Consider the following 12,610-nt stretch of genomic DNA (forward strand, 5'->3'; position numbering starts at 1 on the left):
GACACTTCATGCATTATGATGTTGAATGACAAAACAACTTATAACATTCATACGCTACACGATTGAGTACATAGTGCACAAGTTCATAGTGTATAGTGCATCATTTGGGACAAAACTAGATTATTAAACTAATTAATGAATACATCATTTTATTAGAAATATACTTTAAAAACAATAAATTAACAATAATACAAATCAATATTTCAAAAGAATTATTATGGAGTTGTTTTTAACTGGGAGTTTGATGAAATAAAGTTTAATTTATTTAGTTTAATCTTACATACTGTATTTGTTATACTCAAAAAAAAGAATAAATGAGATAAAAAAAATATATATTTCAAGATTTCACTTTATTATTCAGTTTTAATTTATTGTAGCATTTTTTAAGTAGCTATCATCACAATGACAGTTGTTTTGGCGGACACAATGACAGTATTTTTTTATTAGCTATGATTTTGTCATTTGATGCAGTGGTTCGCGTTCAGGGGGGACGCCTGGCTTGGACACAGTATAACGGAGGTATGCTAATGAATGAGGGTTCATTTACAAAAACATCATTCCAAAGTGACTTTGGGAAACGCCACTCAGACTCTCTGTCCTGTCTCTCCTTGACTCCTCACAGATAATGTATTTTCCACTCAGGCTGATGGACAATAAAGCTCAGTGGATGCTACTATGTGGCTGGGTGTCACTGCGTGGCTATTGAGAGCAAGAGGACTTTAAGTCTGCCAGTGTGTGATACTACTTTACCTCAGGTTTCACACACTGGGCCGCCTGCAGCTGCCTGATTTTATTATCCTTCCTCACTACAGAGGATATTATTTTATGCAGAGATAGAGTGGGAAACAGAGGGAAAAAAAAGCTAGTGCATTATGTAGGTGTATTGAGTTTTTCTGGGCATGCTGAGGCATGGTTTTGAGCCATGTCATTTTTGAATGCGATGATTGGTGTATTTCAGTGTGTTATGCTGAGATTTCAGTGTGTTATGCTGTTATTTCGGGTGGGCGGGAGCTGAGGGGAAATCATTTGTGAAACGCATAATTCAGCCTCTAAATACTGACTGGAAGTGCATTAAACATGCATCTGAGACCAGTGAGTGTGCGAGAGAGTGTCAGTCTTACCCTTAACTCTCCCGAAGCCACCTTAAAGACCAGATCCACTACAGAGCCCACAGCCAGACGAGCAGCACTGGACGAGTGAACTTCATTCCAGATAGTGTCACTGTCAACCTGTTAACACACACAAGCACAGGTCTGTTGCATTTAGGGTGGAGATGATCCGATACTGGGAATGCTATCAAGTTTCAAGTTATTAAAAATGAAACAAATTAAACACACACACACACACACACACACACACACACACACACACACACACACACACACACACACACACACACACACACACACACACACACACACACACACACACACACACACACACACACACACACACACACACACACACACACACACACACACACACACACACACCTTTATGAGGACATTCATTGACACAATGCAATCTCTAGCCGCTTACCCTAAACCTTACCCTTAACCTAATTATAACCTTATCCCTAAAACCAAGTCTTGACCCTCAAACAGGCCTTTAAAGGGGTCTCAGAAAGTGAGGACCGGCCAAAATGTCCTCACTTTACTCTCTTTGTCTTCACTCCAATGGTCTAAAACTCAAACTGGTCAATAATACAAAGTTATATTAAGCCAACTGATATGATGTATAAAAAATAAATAAAAATATAATGTGATTAAATACATTAAATATCAAAACTACACAAGTTAAAATCAAATAAAATGGTTGACAAAAAATAAAAATAAAATTAAAAAATGATATTAAAAATTTGAAATATAAAATGTTTTACAACATTAAATCTAAAAACAAACGATAAAAATAGTTTGGTGCATTTGATGTTATTAATAGTTATAGTTTCATGTAAAAGCCATACTTTGCTACCCATAAATCATTAGTCCCATTTTAGTTAGTCCTGTTGTAGTGCACTTAAAAACGTACCACAAACAGCAATTTCTAGTCAATTAAATGATATTGCCAAATACCAAATAATGAAAATGGTATGGCATCCTAATTTAGCGAACAATATTCAGCAGTTCTATAAGATGTCTCTCCTCAAGAACCCATGTATACGATGAAAGCAGTGTTTTCTCACTGCTGAGAGACTACACAGGACAGAAGTGAGACGTTTACTCAAGCGGACAGCAAACAGAGCCAGAGAGGCTTCATACACACGAGGCCCGAACACCCAAACGTTCCCAAACATCCTCTTATGTACCATTCCCGTTCTCACAGAGATGCCTGATTGCCCAGCAAGCAGAAAGAGAAAACGCCACACCGAGATTTACACACAAACCAACAACACGGTCACAAAGAAGCCAGAGGCCTGTGTGACACCTAATGCACAACCCAAAGGACACGGGCATGCTGGGAGTTCAGGGCAGACAGGCTAAGAGAACGCAAGTTTATTCTGTGACATGAAGGCAAACAGTGGCAGGAGAGACCTGGCTCGGGAAGGGGGGCATTCCCAGAATGCTTAGAGACAGAAAACAGCCATTCATCAGGCACTACTGATTATGCTCACACACGTCTGCCCTACAGCCTGCAATTACTGCACAAATGAACACACACACACATACACACAGGAACACACACACTAATACTTAAGCACAGTGCACTTAAATGGGGTCATGGGTAAAACAGGGAATAATTCATGAGGTGTAAACTACTGGCTCTCCAGATCAACAGGTGCTCGAAGTGCAGAATAACATCTCTCACACTGAGAGTTTGACATGAAGTGCCATTAGTAATTAATAGTGTTCAGCTTATGACAAGCATCACTACTACTATTGCTCGTAAACGGGGATAGGGAACAAAACTTCGGCATGAATGAGACTTGGGGACAGTTGCAGACACTTAGCCACTATGTTAAGACTTTGTCTAAAGAACTAGTTTGACCAACAATAAGTTAACCAATGGGTAATCAGTCTTACTTTTCTGATTCAGATGAGACCGATATAACTTTTTATGTAACTGACTTAAAGTTATGAACAGCCTTAAAGAAAAAAAATGTGATGACTAACTTGTAAAACTAGCCTTAGCAGTTTATGCAACCGGCCCCCCCGAAATCCATATACATATAGAGAGATAGAGAGAGAGACCAGAATATCATAAAAACTTGAGCCATTAATAAACCTCCATAACCACAATATCTCTTCTATTAGAGGGCTTAGCACAGACCAGTACTGCTCATATTTTGTTCAGAATACATAAAAATAATATACAAATATTATTTTAAATAAAAAGATAAATTGTTGCTTTATAATATAATATATATGATAAAATTATAAAACTTTAATTATAAATTATTTTATAATAACAATTTACTATACTATATAAAAATACATCATAATTTGAATAAAAAATAAATAAAAATTAAAAGTATCCAATATTACAAAAAAAGTTTCTGGTTAATATTTTTGTTGCTGTTTTTTATATTTAAAATGATATAAAATGATTATTTTAAATAATAAAATTATAAAAAATGTATTATAAATTCTTTAATAATAATAATTTACTATAATATTTAAAAAAATACTATTTAAATAAATACATAAATTAAATTAATTAAAATTATTTAATATATATATATATATATATAAAAAAAAAAATTAAGCTAACTTTTAAATAAAAGGGGGAAAAACAGTTTTTACCTTTTGGCTTTCTGTGATCCAATGTGCATTGGACAGAAAAATTGCTTAATAATATAATTTTTATTTTATTTTTTATATTTAACCATACACTGTATTCGAACTAGTAAAAGAGATGCGTTTGAAATGGTGAAAAATTGTGCAAATTACAAAATCTTGTCTTGTCTTGAACATCTCTAACAGACAGCCAATAAAACATCTTTCTCTTCCACGCCATCATCACGCTCTACTTCCAGTATGGCTTTCCAATAAACCTGCGACCACTGAAGTCATTTCTGTTAAAGTGCTGGAAACTTCTTAGAGGAAGGAATATCAGGCCAGTCTGTGTCTCTGCAACAGCATGAGGAGGAGAGGGCTGAAATAAGCACTTAATGAAACGACGACGAGAAGGAAGTGAGAAATCTGGAGAACCGCTGAGACGCTCAGAAGGGGTTTACCAACCCTGGGTTTCCCTCTCAGCGCACATATCCTCCATCCATTTATGAATTCAGCTTTTCAATGGCATGAGCGCTCAAGGGCAACGTAAAAAACCTCCGGTCTTTTCAAGCTCCGCCAAGAACGACTTTGTCACGAATTACGAGCCTGTTGTGCATTTTAAAACGAACGAACGAAAAAAATAATAAGAATTTGATTCAGGGAACAGTGAGAGAAAGCTAGGGAAATGAGAGAGAGTGAGCTATTGAAAGAGAGCAAGAGTGCATGATGAAGGAATAGAGTGTAGAAATAAACGAGAGCGAGAGAGCAAAAGGATGTGCAATATAGATGTGACTTCTAGGGTCATTCCAGGATATTCTTTGTGTCTGGAGTGCAACTATGATGCCTTAAAATACTGCCTACATTAGCAGCTCATTAAGTTTAGGAACAGAGCCACTATGAGACACTTTCAAACAAATAATTATAGTAACAAAAAAACAGAGAAGAGTCATTTTTATGAAGTGAATCTTTCAATATTATTGGCGTTAAAATTAAAACCACTAAGCCTTAGTGCACATTTTACACTATATGTAGTTTAAAGCAAACGAACAAACAAAAAACTTGGTGAAAGACATGTAAACACTTCAGGCTTCAGCCCCAGGAGCCCGCCGCAGCGTGACCCGTGGTGTAAAGGCAGGTCTCAGGCAGGCCTGGGGAGCGTGTTGGAATGAACAAGCACAGTTTATCTTCACTCTGACAGGCTAATTTTTGCTCTAGAGATGCAGGAAGACAACAATTTTGTTCCATTTCCATAAAAGAGTCCAGAGCCCTTCTGTTTCTCACCATTCAGCTCAAAGACTGTGACTTCAGCCAGACGGGACCGCCTGCCATTTATCAGAACCCCCCGCTCCGCCCCCCCAACAGCCCTGCCTGAGGACCCTCCATTACACACACACACACACACACACACACACACACACACACACACACACACACACACACACACACACACACACACACACACACACACACACACACACACACACACACACACACACACACACACACACACAAAGTTTGGAGATATTACAATTTTATGTTTTTCAAAGAAGTCTCTTATGCTCACCAAGGCTGCATTTATTTAATAACAAATACAGTAAAAAACAGTAATATTGTGAAATATTATTACAATCTAAAATAATAGTTTTCTATTTGAATATATTTTAAAATGTAATTTATTCCTGTGATGTCAAAGCTGAATTTTCAGCATCATTACCGCAGTCTTCAAACAGAAAGCAGTTATTTTAAATTGTAATAATATTTCACAATATCACTGTTTTTACTGTATTTTTGATTAAATAAAGGCAGCCTTGATGAACATAAGATAATTTCATTCAAAAACATAAAAAAAAACTTAGTTTCCAAACTTTTGACAGGTAATTTATACACACAAACTACCATTCAAATGTTTGAAGTATCTTCTGCTCACTTCTATTAAAAATACAGTAAAAACAGTAATATTGTGAAATATTATTACAATTAAAAAGATCTGTTTTCTATTGAAATATATTTGAAAATGTAATTTATTCCTGTGATCAAAGCTGAATTTTCAGCATCATTACTCCAGTCTTCAGTGTCACATGATCATTCAGAAATCATTCTAATATGCTGATTTGCTGCTCAAGAAACATTTCTTATTATTATCAATGTTGAAAACTGTTATTGCTGTTATATATTTTTGTGAAAACCATTTGATATAATAAATAGGTATATAGTTTTATCATTTTGATTATTATTATTTAATAAAAATAAGAGTTTTATTATGTACTGTAACAGTAAAATATTTCTGTCTTATTTTGATCACGTTTGATCATTCAAGTGTCGTTTCCAGGTGATCCGATTAAATAGTCTTTTGATCCAATATGCGCTGCCTCTTCTATAACATTTTGTATCATTAGATTTGTATGGCAACTAAAAATATATGAAACTAGTTCAATATTTAAACAAAGTCCAGTGCACTTATAAAGCAACAGCGGCTTCAAAGCGAATCACGATCATTGCACTTCTTGAGTTTGTTAGAAGCGCTCACACAACATAATACAAGCATATTAAATGCATATTTCACATATTTTTTTATCTTCTTTTAAAATGTCCTTAATTTCATGGTAAAATTAACATATTATCCGTGTAGCTCAAACAATAGAGCAAGCTACAGCAAAGTGATGGGTTCAAATCCCAGGGAAGGCATATTTTGAATGCAATGTAAATTGAATGATCATATTATCCTAAATAGTTATGATTAGGTCCAATAGTTGCAACGGGCTAAGCCCTGGAGAAAAGAATAATTTCCCTTTGACGTATGAATATATCAACAACAACACAAAATCACATGAATGACTGAACCATCTCTCCATTCATTACAAGAAACCATTCATGGTTCGTCTGAATCGTTGACCTAATCCAGGAGGGGAGGGTATGAGTAGAATGAGAGAAGTGAGGATGAGTACTTCCTGTTCTTCCAGAGCTGTGAAAGAGTGTGGCTGACACTGTCCACTCAGCACTGAAGAACAAGTCTATCCATTCATTCATCATCATCATCAGAGAATACACACACAGCTTGTTTATAGAAAACATCTGGACACAATTACCCGCTCTGCAGAAAGGAGAGCAACAGTTTTTGTTGCCGCTGGAGTTCAGGGGAGGGAGAACAAACAGGGCTGTTATTTACACACGGGAAAGAAAGAGAAACTCACCCCGATTCCTCCGCACGGCAGTCTCACGAACATGGGTGTCACTGAACCTAGAGAGAGAGAGAGAGAGAGAGAGTTGTGTGAGCTCCACAAAATCACTGATCTATGTAATCGTCTTCTTCACATGAATATCAAGATGTGTGTACATGGGTTATTTCAGGCCAGAATTATTATTATTTATTTATTTTTCCAGCTGAATCTGGAGCACCACGGTGAAAGAGCTAATTATATAGTTGTTAACTTGCAGCCTGATAAGGCAAAAATGATGTCAACACAAGATATATTTGTTTTGCTGTCTGCACAAACATAGAGCATGACTAGTGTAGTGTGATTCATGTATGATACTTATGAGCTCTTTGTAGTGAATTAAAAACATGGTGCAACCAGTGCCATTTGATTTATGAACTAATGGACTCTTATGCGCTGATTCTTTTAGGCGAATTTAAAAACATACAGTGCAACCGATGTCGTCCGATTCACAAACTAATGAATCTTATGAGCTGGTTCTTTTTAGTGAATCAAAAACATCGAGTGAAACCAGTGTCATTTGATTAAAAAAAATGAATGACTCTTATAAGTGAAATCAAAAACATAGTGCAACCCGTCTCATTTGATTCATAAACCAATGACTCTTATGAGCCAGCTCTTTTAAATGAAATCGAAAACATAGTGCAAACAATGTCATTTGATTTACGAACAAATGACTCTTATGAGATGATTCTTTTAAAAATGATCAAAAACACCACTGTAGTTTGATTCACAAACAAATGACTCTCACTATTTTTAGCGACCCAAAAACGTATACAGTAGTGCAACCAATAAGATATGATTCATGAACCAATGACTCTTGTGAACCGGTTCTTTTCATGGATCGGTCAAAAAGACACACAAACCATTCCGATTGAATCAGTCTGACACATATTTCACCACATGAACTCAGTAAATCCATCAGATTGGTTACTGAATTAATATATGACTCACTTACTGATATGCAAGTAGAATCTAACAATAATATCCAACTTGCAAGAATAAAAAAAAAATTTATAAAAAAAAAACTGTGGCAGTAACTTAAAACAACTTGTTTTACGTAAATACATGCTAAGTCCCAATTCGCCTACTTATACTATGCCCTAAAAGTACTGTATGTACTATTTTTGTGAAGAAAAAGAAAAATACTTCTGAGTGTGTATCAGAAGAGTAGACAAGCTTTCGGGACACACTACTTCATCATAACCGCGTCTTTAACGGATAGCTCTGTTGCTTTGTAACATGCACCCCGTCACCGAATAAACTGCCCTGTCAATCATCTTGTCATAGTTTAAATCCTCCACGTTCAATTTAATTTAATTTCCCACTGTTTCAGAGAGAAATATAGTAGCACGTTGATCTGCCAGTCATATGTTTGTAATTTGCATAATGATGCATTTAAAAGTTAATGACCAAACGTATCATTACGTTTCAAACGTATCAAAATTCACAATGCTGTTGCAGATGAAATATAATGTGGATAAAATTGAATAAACATCTTTTCGTCAGGGTAGATACTGATTTTTAATTCCTCAAACCGCTTTATCTAAACTATCTGCCATGTTTGTAGTTTTTCAAACATTTTTTATTCATGTTTGTAGTTCTAATCGAATCCTCGTTCAACGCGAAATGGGTTGTGGGCAAAATATTAGATGAAAATGCACGGATCTGCACTTCAGATCTCTGGAATACTCATTTCAACATACTATGATATGGGACACACCGAAACTAATTTCCAATAGTATTTAGGACGGATAGTATGCGAATTGGGACGCCGAAATATTTCTTAAAAATATGTTGTGCAAGAAAACGGCATTAGTACACTTAAAAAACTGAGATGCAATGCAATATCTAAAGACGTCCCTTTGACGCACATAGACCAACAATAAAAAATCAGCACAGATGGACCACCAACTGCAAGTACTCAAAATGACCACATTGACCATCCCTAGTTAGTAGTGCACAAACACACATGCAATAATCCAACATTTCTCAATGAGGCAAAGCACCTATTGATTAAAATTGCCCTATTTTTCAAATCAACTGTGCTTCTAAAGCAACACATTGTAGCAACTAACATCAAAAGTCTGTTAATCAGATTGTAAAGACGGAAACTGTGAAAAAGTCTAAACTGTGATGTCGTCTCTGTGCCGGACGAGTGTGAAATATCCACGCGTGTGTGTGTGTGTGTAAGCGGGCATGTCGTTTAAGCATGCGTGTGATCGCTGCACGAGGGGGCCGGAGCTGAAGTCATGGAAAACTGCATGTGTGGTTGTTATTGGCAGAGAGGTGACGGCCCTGACGGACAGCTCAGGGGCAGGCTCAGATCAAGGCCGTGACTGATGAAAGCGGAGAGTGAGCTGACAGGGGCGAACAACACGGGGAGGGAACAACAACGGGCCAAAAAAAGAAATGAAACCAATTGCAGCATTTAGGAAACATGCTGTAAGGCGGATCTGGCTGCAGAAGCGTAAATAATGTGGATAATTGCAGAAGTCCAGACGCAGTGCTTCACGGGCTAATAACTGAGAAGGCCATCGGAGGCTCCAACTGTCGCAGATACAACAATGCGCTCATTCACAAAACTCATTCAGATTCAGCCTGTGGTGTAGTCAGGTGTGTGTGTGTGTGTGTGTTCTCTTACTGTCCAGTTTTTGTCTGAGTGGGTTGGTTCCATAAAGCAGCACATGGGCTTCAGAGTGGACCGTCTGTAGCTCCTCCAGAGTGGCTTTCCTGCCTCGAATACACTGCAAAAAACCAACCATAGAGTTAAGATCTGAGTATTTCATTTGACATGGATGATGGTTCTGCGTTTCAATCTGTTACACTAGTAGCGACATGAAATACTGAAATTAATCTGCTGAAATATTGTTTTTTTCTTCAGATTTTAATGTAACTTTTTTTTGTGAATTTTGTTACTATATAATGTTAAAAATTGTTCATTGAAATACAACAATTTTGTGTTTATTTCACGTTCTTAAATTGAACTTTCAAAAGTTTAGGGTCGGTAAGATTGTTTGCCAAACGGTACATTCATCTTACCCAGATAAAAGTTGGTCATAAACAAAATATACAAACTGCCATACAAACCATCTAAACTGAGCTCAAACCATTTTTTACATTTATGCATTTGCCAGAAGCTTTTATCCAAAGTGACTTGCATTGCATTCAAGCTACACATGTTTTCAATTCAATTCCTGGGAATCGGACCCATGACCATTGTGTTGCAAGCACTATTCTATACTGTTTAAGCTACCGTTTACATTTTTAGAGCCTCAAAATTCAGATTTTGACATTTACAATTATTTTATGAAATAAAAACATTTTAACAGGTTGCAAATGCTTTGAGTTTACATTACACAAGACGATTCTGTCCAAAAACATGGATTTTTATAAAACTTATAATCATGTGCACTTATTCAGAGGACAAATACTTATTAAAATATTATTTCTAAACAACAACCGATGAGTAGTATAAGTAACAAGAAAATAGTTTTTTTTTCTCTCGTATGTTTAAAGGCTATGGAATATCTTTGCACTCCACATTCTGTGTTTATCTTTGGTTTTGGTTCAGATTTCTTCTGTTTTATTTAAAAAGGCTGTGAAATTGTGCACTACACATTCTATGTTTGTTCATATGTTTATTATCCACTCAAAAAAACGGCCTTTTGTCTCCTTCCCAGCGTACCGACAAAGCCGTTAGCGTTAGCATTAGCCGTTATGCTTTTTTGGCTAAAGGTTGCGGGCTTGGCTTCCAGTGGCTTTGATATAATATAATCAGCCGAACAGGTAAACCGCTTTCACAACCTTGTTGTGTTTATAATTAACAATTATAACTTGAACTTTCAGGGAAAATGTTTTTAAACAAAGACTGAGAGAGTTGTCGGAAGCTTAGTTATGTGACATTGAGGTCATGTGACCGCCGTGTAGTTCGTTTAACGCCGACTGTATTTGTTAGATTATCATGATGAACAAAATGTGTAAGAATCATAAGCTTTTGGTAGTCACAGAGCTTCTTTTCTGCAAAAATCCAATGGAAAAGTCAATGGAAAAATCCTATTGGGATTTTGTCGAGGGAACCAGGGTGATGCTAACTCCGGGATGGCCTACACAAATACATCATCCCTGCAAAACTCTATACGCCGACTAAAGTCTTTAGCTGTCACAGCAGAGCTGAAACAGGCCCGCTGTCCACCTCCCACTCCAAACTGGGCCCCACATGCCTGTAGAACAAAGCCACCGGCCCTCGGAGCTGCTTTTCCCTTGTTTAATAGCTCTGGCCTCCGAGGCACAGACCATCCGAGAGGGAGGCGGACCTGCCCACCTGTGGAAGCGCTCTGGGGAGGGTTCTGCCGAGGTGACACCTGCAACAGGACGTACTACCTCTCGGATTTAACAGCATGTGCAGTTAAAGAGGGGCCCGCGGGGGCCCGGTGCTGGCTGGCGGCAGCTTAAAACAACCCTACACTCTTTAAGGGCCCCCCTGCTGTAGATTAGGGGGTATTAGAGTCATGACTGCCTTTAATTGAGGCCCAATTCACTGTTTCCATCTCCCAGAACAATAAACATCCCCACCAAGGAGCGAATGTAGGCGAGAGAGCAGACGCGCGGCCGTGCCATTGTGGTGCTTGTTTACTTGTTTGTTTGGAGGAAAACAGAGACTGCAGCTATGCGACTGCCTCGAACAGGCCTGACGCAATGGAGCCAGCGTGGCAGGAGAGATTAGATCCAGCGAGAGCCATTAGGCACCAGCGATCAGGACTCCAGATGATGAGAGAGCTCAGGAATTGCCCTCAGCAGGTGGAGGCAGAGATAAGCAAGCACACACTGCTTTTCTGCGCTAACTTCGAGGGGGGAAATGTGGGAAAGGGAGTCAAATCATGTTATTTATAGCTCAAAGCATACTATACTGTATTTAGTACACAAACTGTGTGGAGTTTTGTCTGGGCCCACAAAAAAATTATACTAATAATTTTTTTTATTAAAATTTGGAAATAAACTTAGTTTGTGAAATGATTTAAAATTAAATGAAGAAATACACAATCGTTCAAAAGTTTTTTATTTGAATGGAATTAATACTTTTATTCAGCAAGGATGCATTATATTAAACAAAAGTGGCAGTGAAGTCTTTTACATTGTTACAAGCAGTGTTGGGTAAGTTACTCTAAAAAAGAAATTAATTGCTAGTTAATGATTACATCTTCAGCCGTGTAATTAGATTACTGTACTAATTACTCTCTCTAAAAAGAATTGCATTACTTATTACTAATTATTTTCTATATCACATATTAACCTATACCTACTGAACAATACAAGGATAGACATAATTATTTTTAAAAATAATATAAAATTGCATAATTTATTATTGAACTGACCAAAGTAATTAAACTGAGTTTACATTAAAAACATACATTTTTTCTTTATACGTTACATTTTTATTCAATGTCTATACAGACGTAGATCTATACTGTATTTAATGCAATTACATCAGAAGTAACTAATTAAATTAAAGAAAAATTCAAAGTAATCCCTAACTGTACTTTTTCAAGGGAAAACTAATTAAATTACAGTAATTATTACTTAATAATGCATTACACCCAACACTGGATTTCTATTTCAAACAAATGCTCTTTTTATTTTTCAACATTAATAATAATAAGAAAATTTCTGAGCAGCAAATCA

The 12,610-nt window shown here is 36.7% G+C and overlaps 1 protein-coding gene across 3 annotated transcripts in view; it reads right to left on the bottom strand.

Annotated features, from left to right (window-relative positions):
- Positions 1–12,610, bottom strand: part of hdac4 (histone deacetylase 4) — a 198,459-nt gene that overhangs the window by 41,212 nt on the left and 144,637 nt on the right. For all 3 annotated transcript variants that reach the window (XM_082174627.1, XM_082174626.1, XM_082174628.1), the window contains 3 exons: positions 9,573–9,675; positions 6,905–6,951; positions 1,122–1,229 (listed from right to left, as the gene is read on the bottom strand). In XM_082174627.1, coding sequence (XP_082030753.1) covers positions 1,122–1,229; positions 6,905–6,951; positions 9,573–9,675 — 258 coding nt within the window. The remainder of the gene's footprint in view (positions 1–1,121; positions 1,230–6,904; positions 6,952–9,572; positions 9,676–12,610) is intronic.

Source organism: Leuciscus leuciscus (assembly GCF_965113295.1).
Source record: "Leuciscus leuciscus genome assembly, chromosome: 7".
Taxonomy (NCBI): Eukaryota; Metazoa; Chordata; class Actinopteri; order Cypriniformes; family Leuciscidae; genus Leuciscus; species Leuciscus leuciscus.